The sequence below is a fragment of the Erpetoichthys calabaricus genome, chromosome 6 (assembly GCF_900747795.2).
Source record: "Erpetoichthys calabaricus chromosome 6, fErpCal1.3, whole genome shotgun sequence".
Taxonomy (NCBI): domain Eukaryota; kingdom Metazoa; phylum Chordata; class Cladistia; order Polypteriformes; family Polypteridae; genus Erpetoichthys; species Erpetoichthys calabaricus.
In genome coordinates this window covers 116729413-116743836 of record NC_041399.2, presented here as the reverse complement: position 1 = coordinate 116743836, position 14424 = coordinate 116729413, and the positions used below count along the sequence as shown (strand labels likewise).

General features: G+C 36.6%; 1 protein-coding gene across 2 annotated transcripts in view; it reads right to left on the bottom strand.

Moving 5' to 3' along the window:
* The window catches only part of agap3 (ArfGAP with GTPase domain, ankyrin repeat and PH domain 3), a 1735421-nt gene that overhangs the window by 1174929 nt on the left and 546068 nt on the right, over nt 1-14424 (bottom strand). For both annotated transcript variants that reach the window (XM_028803882.2, XM_028803880.2), the window contains exons 5-6: nt 1303-1444; nt 783-917 (exon numbers count right to left, since the gene is read on the bottom strand). In XM_028803882.2, the coding sequence (XP_028659715.1) occupies nt 783-917; nt 1303-1444 (277 nt within the window). The remainder of the gene's footprint in view (nt 1-782; nt 918-1302; nt 1445-14424) is intronic.

Genomic DNA, 14424 nt, shown 5'->3' with positions numbered 1-14424 from the left:
TATATATATATATAGATATATATATAGATATATATATATATATATATATATAGATATATATATAGATATATATATATATATATATATATGTATATACTGTATATACACACACACTGCATGTATCCCTTTTGGAGCACAGGCAGATAAATTAACTTGTTCAAACTGTACATCACAGGTGATGACTAAACCTCTATCTTTCTATTTGTACAGTGCTTTGGGCACAAGACTACACTTGCTTTGCCTCAAAAACCTTACCTTGTCATGCATACTAGTTACAGTGTTTTGTTTTTTACTCCTTGACACTAAATGGAATCATTTACCATCACCAATAATGCCATCTGGGAGTCTGGATTAAAGAGGGCTTTGCACTCTACCATGTCACCCAGTATCCAGATAAAATTAAAACTAAGAAAAATCAAGAGAATTTTACTGTCCAATGCATATATAAGCATGATCACATAATCTGAGTTTGTGTATGCCCTGCTATTTTACCTGTTAGGCAGATTTAAGATTTAACAGTTTTGTACTAATCATAAAAATGCCTTCTAAGCATATTTAGAATGAAAACATAAAGTAACATATTTACACTACTACATTTTCTGCAGTGCTGAAATAAAGGATTTTGTGTGATTGTTAAGAATAGTAATCATGAATAGAGTCATGTAGGTAACAGTGAACTTGATCGCTGAATGAAATTGTTAACAATTTGTTTCAATATACATTTAATGAAATGAAAAATGTTTTTAAAACATCAAAAATACATTTAATTTTTTTTTTCTCACCATCTTGGAATACACGTTCGACGTTGAGGCCATAAGTGGCACAGGTTTCATAGTAGGTACAGCGTTTCAGGTCATTAGACAACTTTCTTGCTCTGGAATCATCAATAACTCGAGGATTGGCAGCACTGATCGCATCTTGAAAAAGCAAAAGCAAAACAAGCAAACAAAAACAACCCCAGAATGATTGATTTTATAACTGCTTTTCACTCTACAAGGACAATTTTCACAATACCGCTAAGTGAAATTTTTATTTCTGCAAGCTTTTTTATAATTTTATATAAATAATTTGCATGCAAGTCTAAAAATCTGATTACCAATTAGCAAATTGCAGCTAATTAATAATAATTACTTCAAACTCAATCTATCAGAACATATGTTCTACATATAATGGTTTATTTGAATTGGAAAGAGTTGAAAGAAAAAAGAAACAAAAGAACATAAGTGTGATTTTTTTTTGTTCAAGGTAAATAACCATTCAATGTTAAAAGCTTTAGGCAATGTTTTTGTTGTAGTTTCTCACCTTGAGTGCCCACAAGGACTAGAGGTACTTCTGCTGTGTTTCTGTAGCTTGACAGCCGGAGGAAGTAATTATAAACTGTCTGAAAACTGATTTCATCTTCTAGGCTGAAGACAAAGACCACAGCATCAACCCAGGCTGCAAACTGTGGGGGCGAGAAATACACAAAAAAGCCACACAGGAGCTGTGAATATGAGCTGACTCACTGATAAGCCAAGTCTGTATGGATTTAGTAATACACACAAGAAACACCTTCTGTCACTTGAAAAATCAAGTGGCACTACTACTACAGTGAAATAATTAACTCATGCTCTTAAAGTAAAGGTGCATATTGCAAAAAACATGCTTAGTTATATTTAGTAATTAAATAAAGTAAGTAATCATGTTAGGGATTTTAGCTTGCTATTTGATTTTTATGACAGATTTTGGCATCAAACTATTTTATTGGTAATCTGTGTTACTGGTATGTGAAAAGTGAAAAATTATTTAGTCATAATCCTCCAAATTACCTATAAACTGAGACTACAGATTCATTTAACACAATAAAAAAATAACTACATAGGACATTATAAAAAGTATATTATACAGTAGTTCTTACTTTCAATATAAAACTCTACAGTATCAGTGATTTCGTTTCCAGGACCTTAATTATTAATTGTTAAATCTTAGATATATCTAAACAAAATTACAAGCACTATCTGAAAAATATGAACAGCATAACTAAGAAGATGATGAAATGAAATGAATTTCCAGAACTGTCATGGACATTCACTTGATGAAGACTCAATATGAAGTTAACAACAGTGGCGTAGCATAGTGGGGGTGGCCCGCCCCGGGCGGCACTTTTAGGGGGTGGCAAAATTTCACAATAAATAATAATAATATCTTGTAAATATTTGAACCATACCTAAATAAGGGGGCGGCGGAATTTTCCTCCACCCCGGGCGGCTGACACCCACGCTATGCTACTAGTTAACAGGAAACACTGCCTTGTCTGATCATTTTATTCATTACTAGACATCAGAATGCACATGTAAAGACATTCCATTGCATAGAAATCTGAAAACCCTAAACCCTGAAAGAATGTGTGCCTGTGTGACCTCTGAAAGGATTGAGTAAATTTAAAACAGGTCCAATGAGCCTGAAGAACTTGTTCCTTCTTGAATGCTTTTCCAGTGTGTTGGAAGCTTTGAAAAGTGGTATTTATTATAAATTGGAAAAACAAAATGATTGGACATATAGTTAACTATTAAGAACTGAATGAACTGGGGAATAGCCAAGAATGGCGTGTTTAGTCCCTAAAGTGAAGAAAAAGAATTCATGAAAATCATTTGCCAGGAGAGATATGCAGTACCCATAATTTTAACACTAGAATCCCTGAAGCCTAAGAAAAAACTCATAATCCTGGGTCAGCTTAAATTCCTTCACACCTCTACTTTAGCATGTTTTGTTTTGCAAATGTGTTGATCAGTACAAGCAGCAAGCAGACTGCTATCCCATTCTTCCACCGCCGCACCTCACCTCAGACTAAAAGTTCTCCCAGTTCAAGTCTTTTAAACTGGGTGTGAGGTGCCTGGAGTTGTATTGGGTAAACAATATACCATGGTTCCCCAAAAACAAGACGGGGTCTTATATTAATTTTTGCTCCAAAAGATGCACTAGAGTTTATTTTTGGGGATATTTTATATTTATTCATGTACAACAATATACATTTATCCAAATACAGTCATGTCATCTTCTTCTATCGTCACATCTCTCCACATTCAAACCCTGAATTACAGCCTGAATTTCTTGCTACTCCAGCCGCTTTTAGGATCCTCCAGGGTCGAGGTGCGTGCTTTGATGTTTGATGAATGGTTCGAAGTGGTGAAGCAAAATGCCAACATACAAATGCATTCGTGGTGCTTTGATATTCAAGCGACACATATTCTCCAAAGTAATGACACAATACATTTTAAAAGTCTCACATACCATCTTCTGTGCCGTCTTTTTTTTTTTGGCACCTTTACAATACCATCAGAATGTACGGCGGCGTATTTGAGCCACAGAGAAAAAAAAAAATAAGGACATAATGAAAATGTCTATTTTGTGATTAAAGTGGAAATTTCGGCTTTAACCTCGTAGTTTACTTTATCTTTAAAGCAGACCGTCGTAAACGTCATCTTAAAACCAACCTAGTTGTTAAATCGCTATGTGCTTCTGCGGCTTCCTCCTGACCTGACAGCAGCGGCAAGCAGCATCGCCACACAGAACACATTAAATTTATAATATTCCAGCACTCTGCACATTTAGAATTCTTATATTTATACTTGACATCACTTTCATGATGAAATGCATTAAAAAAATATGTATGTTACATTTTACATATAAATCGTTAACTTTGTTTAAATAATAAATACTGCTAATAGTTGCACATATGGGGTGGCATAGTGGCACAGCGGTAGCGCTGCTGTCTCGCAGGGAGTCACGTCCCTTGTGATCCCAGCCTGGAGTTTGCATGTTTTCCTAGTGAGTTTCCACAGTGTGCTCAGTTTTCCATCCAAACACATGAAGGTTTGGGGATTTGGTGAAGCTACAATGACACCAGTGTACGAGGGTTGTCTGGGTTCCGCGCGGAATCACTCGAAATAAGTAGCCAAGGATTTTTTTTTTCTATTTTTCTCATGTACTTCGATCCTTTTTAAACTTTTTCCAAGTATTCACTGCCAACATCAATGCACTTTTGGGCTCTTCTGACCCACGCCGCAAAACACTCGCGAAAGGCTGTCTTTGGGAGGTTGTCCAGCTGTTCTTTGACAGCTGCAATCAGTTCCTCTCGAGTTTCGAAGTTGTGGCCTTGCAGGGGTTCTGTCACCTTCAGGAAGAGCCAAAAGTCACATGGTGCAAGATCAGGCGAGTAGGGTGGCGGGTTCAAAACGTTGACACCACTGTCTTCATTGAAATGCTTCGTCGCATTAGCCGTGTGGGCTGGCGTATTGTAATGATGCAAAAAGTGCCTTCGCAAGTTCTTGGACCGGCCTCTAGCCATCGCAGAAAAAACGTCAGGCAGGCACTGAGTGGTGTACCACTCAGAGGTCACAGTTTTCCTCTCCATCAGCGGAATTGACGCGACAATGCCATCGATGTTGAAAAAGATGGCAAACATGGTGCGTTTCACCGAGCGGATTAAACCATCGGAAAAGTCGTAAAAAATCATCACTCAGAAGTCACGTACGCTCGGAGTCGGGAGCTTCACTGCTAGTGCCGGCTGCACACTCTCAGTTCGTTTGCTTCTCGTGTTCATTCTGAAGGAAGAGAGGGAGCAAAACATCTGAACAAAAACATGCAACCACTTGAATAATCCCTCTACACAGCAGAACAGGTTTCGACAGGCTGACACTCAACAAACGATAAAATTCCGTGCAGAACCCAGACAACCCTCGTATATGTGTGCTTGTGTTCACCTTGCGATGAGCTGATGCCCCGTCCAGAGATTTTGTTTCTGTCTTGCGCCGATGTTGCAGGAATGGGCACATCCCCGAATTGATGAATGTAATCATTAAACATCCTTTTCAGAGATATTGTGGCAAGATGTCCTCGGAATTTAATGGATGTTTCGGGCATACTCGTCGCATCGCGTGATGTATAAACCTGGCCTTAGGCACCTTACTTTTCAGCTGATGATCTTTACTAGGGCTTATTTTTGGGGTAGGGCTTATATTACATATACATATGTATTACATATATATCATGCTAGGGCTCATTTTCGGAGTAGGTCTTATTTTCAGGGAAACAAGGTATCATTATTTTGAACACATGCATTTCAACGATCTATGTAAATGTAGGATAACAGGAAATGCTTGTTTTGTTATACATGTACCTTTTGTGAAAGTGTTTATTTGCTATTTGGACTTCAGTCCTCACACATTATAGACTTCATGTCAAAATTTTGTCATTAGTACTATAACATGAAAAAAGTTTCTGTTTTAGGTATGTGTTCAACATTTCTTGCCTCGCATTTCTTGTCATCCTACATTTACATAGATCGTTGTAGAAACTGAACACACGTGAAATGCATGTGTTTCAAATAACGATATATTATTTACCCTATACAACTCCAGGCACCTCACACCCACATAAACAAACTTGAGCTGGGAGAACTATTTGTCTGATTTGAGCTGCAGTGGTGGGGGAGATGGGATAGCAGACTGCTTGCTGCTTGTGCTGATCGACACATTTGCAAAACAAAAGAAGATAATGGAGAGGTGTGAAGGAATTTAAGGTGGCCCGGGATTATGAGTTTTTTTAAGGCTTCGGGGATTCTAGTGTTAATATGATAAAAACATTGTTATTAACGTTGCAAAAAGTATAATAAATGTAGCTTGCTTAGCTTTCTCCAAAGCAGTAAATTCAAGTAGCTCTAAAAACAACTCATGAAATGTCAACAACCAGTATATAGCTTTTCTAACCTTTTATTATTTCCATATGGAAGTAACTTCATCTGTTTTTTCCACATACAAAAATAGCATATGTTGAGTCAAAACATATTTGTATAAAAAGTTCTTTATTCTGACATGGCACAATAATTGATGACCAATGACTAAATAGGTGGCAAATTTGTAAACCTTCAAATCAAATCAAAAAATAAAACTGCTAAATTCATTAAGTCCTTTTAAACATATAAAACAGATTTATATTGCCAGTTACATCTTGGCCACTAGAGGGGAGTAAAGGAAAACAAATTCATTTTCAAGACATTTCCCTCGGATTTCACAAGTATTTTCTGTAGGCTACAGTTCACATAACATAAAATGCATTTTGCTTAGAATTTCCTTGAAGTGTATTCATGAAATATATCATGTAATTAAGCATAGGTACAAGTGACAACACTAAAACTAGTTTCCATATAGCACATTTTAATCTACTTCTCTTTCTTCTTTTAGAGAGAGCTGAACCTGAAGAGGAGGTACGTGACTCATTCTTATAAAGCAATATGACATAATCCAAGACTACCCCAACTATGCCTGTACACCACGCTATACAATCAATTTGGAATTCAAAAGGCATTAGCAAACTCTTGACGCAGTATATCAAATGGCACATAAAGGGTCACAATATAAGGTGCCCAACGGGTGTTCTGGCAGAGTGAATCAGTTGATGACTGTTCAATTTAATTTGAAACTGGTATGAGAAACCCACTAAGGCCACCATTTACAGTCAACCCTGGACTTTCACAAAATTGTATATAAGCACAATAGTTAACCTGAGTTGAAAGTCAAAATAAACTGGGGCAAAAGCTCACTGAAAAAGGGTAGAGAGATCAGACATGGGCAATAGAAAGTAAATAAAAAATAGCTGTATATTAGATAGATAGATAGATAGATAGATAGATAGATAGATAGATAGATAGATAGATAGATAGATAGATAGATAGATAGATAGATAGATAGATAGATAGATAGATAGATAGATAGATAGATAGATAGATAGATAGATAGATAGATAGATAGATAGATAGATAGATAGATAGATACTTTATTAATCCCCAAGGGGAAATTCACTTACTCCAGCAGCAGCATACTAATAAAGACAATATTAAATTAAAGAGTGATAACAATGCAGGTATAACAGACAGACATTATCTTTGTATAATGTTAACGTTTATTAGTTTTTGGAGCTGGGCAAATCAACCATTAGTCATAATCTAGACAGAATGGGTCATGGAGTGGCTACTGCTATGCCCACAGAGCTTTAAACGACATCAATAACTAAGTGGAGATTACATCATCTTCCTACAATATGTCTGCAAGGAGTTTCTTTCTCTACTCTTGATGATATTCCTCTAATTTTCTCAAAGATGTATATTTAGCTGAAACTCTATGTGTGCCTAGATGGAGTGAATGTGCCCAGAGATAGACTAGTTCACGACTCATTGTGTTAAAAAAAACAGAGGATATGTGTTACTAGGTGAATTACAGCAATTTCTTTTCAAAGCTATCATAACAAAAAACTATGACACACAGAGGTTTATCATTTAAGTTCATTAGCAGCTTTACTTCAGCAGTGGAAAAAGTTGAGGAGCAGTAGAACACCTTTAAAAACATTTTACACATAATGTAGTACAGGTTCATCCCAAAATTTGTAATTAGTAAGAACTTAAAACACTCCAGAGGGGTAAATAAGAAGTGAAAAAGCTGCTGCTAAGGAAAAAACAGTTGTGTAAGACATTAGACTAGTAACTTAAATGTTAACCATAGAGTTTATTAAACACTGAGGGAAGCCATTAACAAGCACATTAAAGAAGCTAAAAGGCAGTTAGAAGGGAGTATTGAAGATAAGGTAGTAAAATAAGCTGACCCAACAAGATTCTTTCACTATTTTAGTAATTAACACAGTCAAGTAGGAGGTGAACTGTGCCAGGAAAATTAAGTGAGTGGAGGTGGCTCGTGGGGGATGGGTAATGGGAGCATGAAAAATATAGACAGTGAAATAGCAGATGCTCTAAATGGATTTTTCTGAGTTTTCACATGTGAGGAGGTGAAATAACCTCCCAATGGTAAAAGGAACTGCTAAAGATGTACTGTACTCAATGATTTGGAAATTGTAGAGGGAGAAGTACTGCTTGGATTAAATAGGCTGAAATCTAACAAATCGCCAGGGATCAGACTTAGAAAACTTGGCGTACACAGAAAGAGGTCCAAAATGTCTGCATGCAACCTTCCTCACAAAATTTACAAAAGAAAATTAGATAGATAGATAGATAGATAGATAGATAGATAGATAGATAGATAGATAGATAGATAGATAGATAGATAGATAGATAGATAGATAGATAGATAGATAGATAGATAGATAGATAGATAGATTTGGGGGAGGAATGATCTTCTCAGTCTATCAGTGGAGCAGGACAGTGACAGCAGTCTGTCGCTGAAGCTGCTCTTCTGTCTGGAGATGACACTGTTTAGTGGATGCAGTGGATTTTCCATAATTGATAGGAGCCTGCTGAGCGCTTGTCACTCTGCCACAGATGTCAAACTGTCCAGCTCCATGCCAACAATAGAGCCTGCCTTCCTCGTCAGTTTGTCCAGGCGTGAGGCGTCTTTCTTCTTAATGCTGCCTCCCCAGCACACCACCGTGTAGAATTTGAATAGAGAACTTACGTATATTTATAGGAACACTGACAAATCATTGAGACAAAGTAGCTTTGGTTGATGTGTGGTGGGTGGCTTAATTGTAAAGTAATTTGTAAAGTAAACCTTACTTTATCATATGAGGTATACACTATTTATTGTAACCACAATCATATCATCAGAGTCTGGTGCCTTATGCCTTTCCCCCAACCCCAGAACACAGTGGGAAAGTGCTGCACATATTCGGTTCAGTTGTGAAGTGCAGCATAGGACTCCTCAAACACATGTGGCAGTGCCTCGATGCATCAGGTGTGAGACAGTTTTACCAGCCAATGAAGTTCTGCAGCATTGCAAATGCATATGTATGAGGTATAGGCCATGTATAGTTGTTTCAGGGTGAAAACCAGGTAGGGTTTGAGGCGCATTTATATACGCACATTCACAAGAACACTGTGACTTATAAAGGGTACATTGCATAAAAATGTGTATACAGCAAGTTTTATAATTCAGACTTGTTTTAGCATACGTATTTTCCTGCTTTTTGGGGTAAGAATATTTAACTGTCAAAACTATGCCAAGTTTTATAAATGAGACCCCAGGACCAGATAATATTAATAATATTAATTAATATAATACATGATGTGTAGAGAACAAGTTAAAGGAGGTTATGCTAAAGCTTTATAATGAACTAGTGACGTCTCACATGGAGTACTGTGTATGGCTTTGGGCTAGAAAAAAGTCCAGAGAGGATCAACTAGGCTGATTTTAGGACTGCATTAGATACGTTATAAGGAGAGATTAAGAGCTAAGCCTTTTCAGTTTACGGTAACATAGATAAGAATGTGACATGAATGAACTGATTAAAATTAAGAAAGCAGTGGATCAAGGCAATTACTTAAAATGAGTCCAAGAAGAACATTGGGACACAGTTGGAAAATTGTTAAGGGTAACAAACATTAGGAAATTTTACTGCACACAGAGAACTAAACACATATGGATTAGGCTACAAAGCAGTGTGGTGTACTGAAGGACTCTAAGGACATTCAAACGTGACTGTGTTATTTTTGGAGGAACACAGATGGACAGGATTGGCGAGGTTTATTGGGCTGAATGTCCTGTTGTTGCCAAAATTTTACAATGTTCTACTCTTTGCTCTGCTTCCTGTTGTTGGTTGTAGTAGTAACAAGCTCAGCTGGGCACAAAACCTTTTCCTCAGGAACTTCTTCTAAAACCTCTCAGTGAATTCCATGATGTTCTGAAGAGATATATTACCTCCTGTAATCTGCCCCAGATCTTCCTCAGCAGGGGTGTCTTGCATTCTTTCTGTGCAAGGTGCTGAGGGGATCTCTTGATCTGAAAAAACAGCAATCCACCTCAACAAACTGAATGGACAAGCCTTGTAACCCTGTGCAGGAATCTCTTTTCAACCACATGAATTTTCAATCTCATTCGTGCAGTCACTACCCAGTGCCCATGGCAACACAGTAAGAGAGGGCGGGAATGCCTAATGACGGACAAATATTAAACTGCATCTGAATTTAACTGATTTAGTTAATTAATTTAACTCATGTTTTATCACCATGGTCTAGTGCAATGGCCGCTAAACTGCTGCTGCACTCATTTAACAGTCACATCTTCACCCACTCATTAATAGAAATAATGAGATTTTAGGATATAAATATAATTTCACGTGTAGCACATCCTGTAAAAATAGTAGGTAGCTTCAATTAGATTTGAATGTTAACACTTTGAGATGTAACATTGTACCAATACAAAATTTTGGAGGGTTTAGATTAAAAGTCGTATACAAATTGAAACAGGCCTATTATATAGACACAAACTTTACTTTAGAAGAAGTGGAGAACTTAAAATTGCAACCAGTAAGAACTGAAAAAAATTCCAAATAAGCTTACAAAATTAAAAAAAAATAAACAGTCAAAAAAATACAGCTAACCGCCCATCTAACCTCGCGGTATGCACTACGTACATATCAGAAATATAATTAACTGAACTAAACAACTCTTCAGGTTTTTACTTTGTTCACTCAAGAATTTGTTTTTGAGTTAATGGCCACCGGTATGTTCACTCGGTAGGGTCAGAGATAAGATGGGGGTGTAATGTATTACTATAGCATTATTTACATTTTTTTTTCTAACAATGAATCATGTTTTACTTTAACTTACTATAAACAGCAATTATGTTTATAGGCACATTGTTTACAGTGCAAATTTACACACTCCATGAAATGAATTAAATGGTTTAGGCATTGAAAAAAAAAGGTGAAAAGTAATAATATTGTGAACTATATACAGTGTCCATCCCTCTTTGTTCTGGCCATGGGAGACCTTCTAACTGAGCTGTGCTAGTATTTAGGCCCTTTCCACATGGGCATTCAGATCTTGGTTAAATGAATGTGCTCTGAGCAACCTAGGCATTTAGGTTGCGTTTGTAGTGGTGCTTAATTGACTTCAACATGACGTTACATTCATGTTCATTTGCCTCTGGTAAATGCCAACCTGCAGCCCAGATTGGAGTTTTGTGTTAAATCCTGTGGGGGGTGGGGTGGGGGGTTATGGCAGTTATCAGGCTGTCCAGAGTGTTTTTAAGCGGTGGGATTCGAAGTTCAACCCTCACTGAATTCATGAAATATAGATCAGTTGGCTTTAATAGACCGGAACATTGACCTCCTTGTGTTAAAAATCCTCCTGATATGACAACACAGGCATAGAAAACATTGCTGCCATTACTGGGTTCACCCTCTGACTGCATACCGTGTGTGTAATCCATGAAGAAATGTGAGAAATAAAATCTGGTACAACACCATATTATACACCAATTAACCAATATGCGATTCAGTGTTAGCCCTGAAGAGCAGCTACTTGAAATAAGTGAATATACAAAACAGTACTCACGTATGCACTCACACACTGGCATCAATAAATCCATAATAGCTAGTTATGGTAGTTATGTCAATAGCTTGTTATGTAAGTTATGTCATTAACACAAATCTATAAACTGTTTCGAATCCTCCATTATTATCAGGATAATGATAATGTGTGTAAATGTGTGTGTGTATATATATACAAATATATATTACATACATACATACTCATGTAATCATGGGACATATCTGATCCTCCAGAACGTTAGATCAATGACATGAAAACACAATTAAGTCATTTTCTTCGTGGTCACTGGGATTTTAGCAGAAGTTGACGCCAAGAAGAAGCTGCATGTGGCGTTTTTTGGATACCATCCAAATGCGCATCTGACTGAACACAAGTGGCGAAAGCCTGTGTGAATGGTCTGATTCACTGCAATGAGCAAAAAAAATGTTCGCCATTTAATCCGCACTCACCTGATGCTACAGACGCCAAAAAAATGCTCAGTTCAGACGTCCGTGTGAACAGGGCCTTAAGCTGACAAAGGGATGCTATCACTCCTGGCATGTGTTGAACCCAAAGACGCAATTTCCAACTCTACTTTTCTCTACCTAAACTCACAGCTACAATGCCTGGCACCTGCACTCAAGCTATACAGTGTTTGCTAATCACATCTTCCTTGAGCTTTGCCGAACTGTCCTCCTTCCCCTCCACATATCATCTCATCTCTTTATCCTATCCAGGACACCTGCTTTTCACTGGTCAGTCCACCCTATTGGTCAGTGTTGTCCTACAAAGTATCTGCTGGTGACATTCATTTGTATAAACAGGAGAGCTCCATACAGCCTGATGACAATGAGTTCACACCTTACAGAACTGAGACAAGATAAAACAAAAAGCAGTATGTTAAGCATAGCCTACTTGCTACATTATTATCCACATGTACCAACAAAGGAAATAGCATGGGTCAGCAAATTTTGTTTTTTTGATAAATCAAAAATCTCATTCTAATCGGTCAAAACAATTTTTAGACTTTGGTTAATTTAGTTTTTCTATTTAGGGTTGTTTTTACCTGTAAATATTGATATACAGTATATTACCACAAGATATATACTGTCCTGCCTTCATAAGGTATTCCTTACATATTTATATACGTAACACATACATATTAAAAAAAGCAGTGGCCCTAGCATTACTCCCTAAGGGAACCACTTTTAACATCCCAATTCTGAAAAAATACCTCTTACCAAAACCTTTTGTTCCCAGTGTTTTAGCCAATTTTAACCCATTTACATACAGTTCACTGAATTACCACTTTTAAATTTGATCGCTAGCCTTTTATGTGGAACCTTATCAAAAACCATTTGAAAATCCAAATAATTTCAAATTCTTTTATTGCTTCCACAGGGGATTCCAGCACATTAGTGAAACACAATTTCCCTCCTCTGAACTTATGGTGACAATATTAACAATATACCTGTTATTGTACATATGTACTTGACATATGATGGTTAATCCTGACCTTATTAATGTCTTCCATTACTTTACAAATGTTTGTTAAGCTAACCAACATATAGTTAACACCTTCGTTATATATGAATAGATAATATTTGCTAGCTTCCAACCCTTAGGAATTTCCCTGTGTGCAGTGATTTGTATATGTGTTTACTAACCTCTTTGTGCACTCTGATTAATGTTATTAATTAAAGGCTATGTCACTATATGTGAATTTTCCAAGGACTTTCAGTCATAGACTTCATTTACATAATCTTATAAAGTCAGAGATACTCTATGTACATGACAGCTGACAAACAATAATGTATAACGTATACAATGCAGTGACAAGGAATTAAAGAACGCAAGTGTTTGGGACCTTCCAAACACAATATTGTCTATTTGATATTTTGTGTTCTATGTACGATGACAGAATGTAAAAAAGAAACAAAAAAGGGCTGAGATTGTGGTTGAGCACAGTGTACTTATTAACCCTTTTACAGCACCGGATCTGTCAAATAGCACATTATTGGCTGTCACATAATGGGGTGAGAACAACTACGCTGGAAGGTAAAATAGACACAGTTGTTTAAACTGACATGGTTTGTAGATGTAATCAGCAACTGCGGCCAGTAAATCTGATACACCCCAGGAAGAGAAGTCATGCTATGGCTTCAGCTTAAGCAGTAATGTTTTGCCAGGCATTACTCCAAACAAATCTGCTAGAGGATTAGATATTACAGTGATACCAAAACTGTCTGATAAATAGGAAAAGATTTAATTTCAATAAGGTCTGATCAGGGAAAGGTTCCCAAAATGTGTGACATAGTGAAGAGGTTGTCTAATGACATCTTTTCACAAGTAGTGTTTTGAACTGGATATGAAGTATAGTTGGAGTCAACACAAATGTGTGCAAAGAACATTGGCCACTTTTTATCATTCTTGCAGCCACAGAACTTTGACACATTGCAATCATTCATTATGAACTTCTCTTTATAGAAGAGTATTCTATAGGTGATGTGAGATTAACTACAATCTGACTAAAACTAAATCATGCAAGAGGAACATGCTTCTAAGCACAACTTAACTTAATGTGGAAAAAAAATATTTACTAATGGCTAATCGGAGTCTGTGTTTGTTAAACTTAAGAGCTTTTGGCTGTCATTGACAAAAACATTTGAGGTTCACAGTTGCATTTTTATACTACATGGGGATTACTTACACCTGAAGATAAACGTAACCCAAACCTAACCATACTAAGCTCATGCAACACGACTTAATTTATATAAACTAAATCATTTTCAATGAAACTAAAACAAACCTTCCAAGTTGTTTTAATTTATAAGGTGCCTACTGTAAATAAAATCTAGATTGTTGTAAACATTAAGAAACTCAATTTACAAAAAAGAAAAGTGAAATGCAGGGATAAAAGCTGAAACAAAAAAAGTGCATTTAATAACAGCCAAATATAAAAGGAATGTTGAGTGACTGATTTAGTTTTGAGTATTCAAAGGTTCAGCAGAAGATAATAGTAAATTCATCTGTATACTTGTACATCATTATAAACGTATATAGAGAGCCAACAAGAGAGAGAGACTGAAATACCCATCAAAATGGTAGTAAAAATTATAAAAATGTAT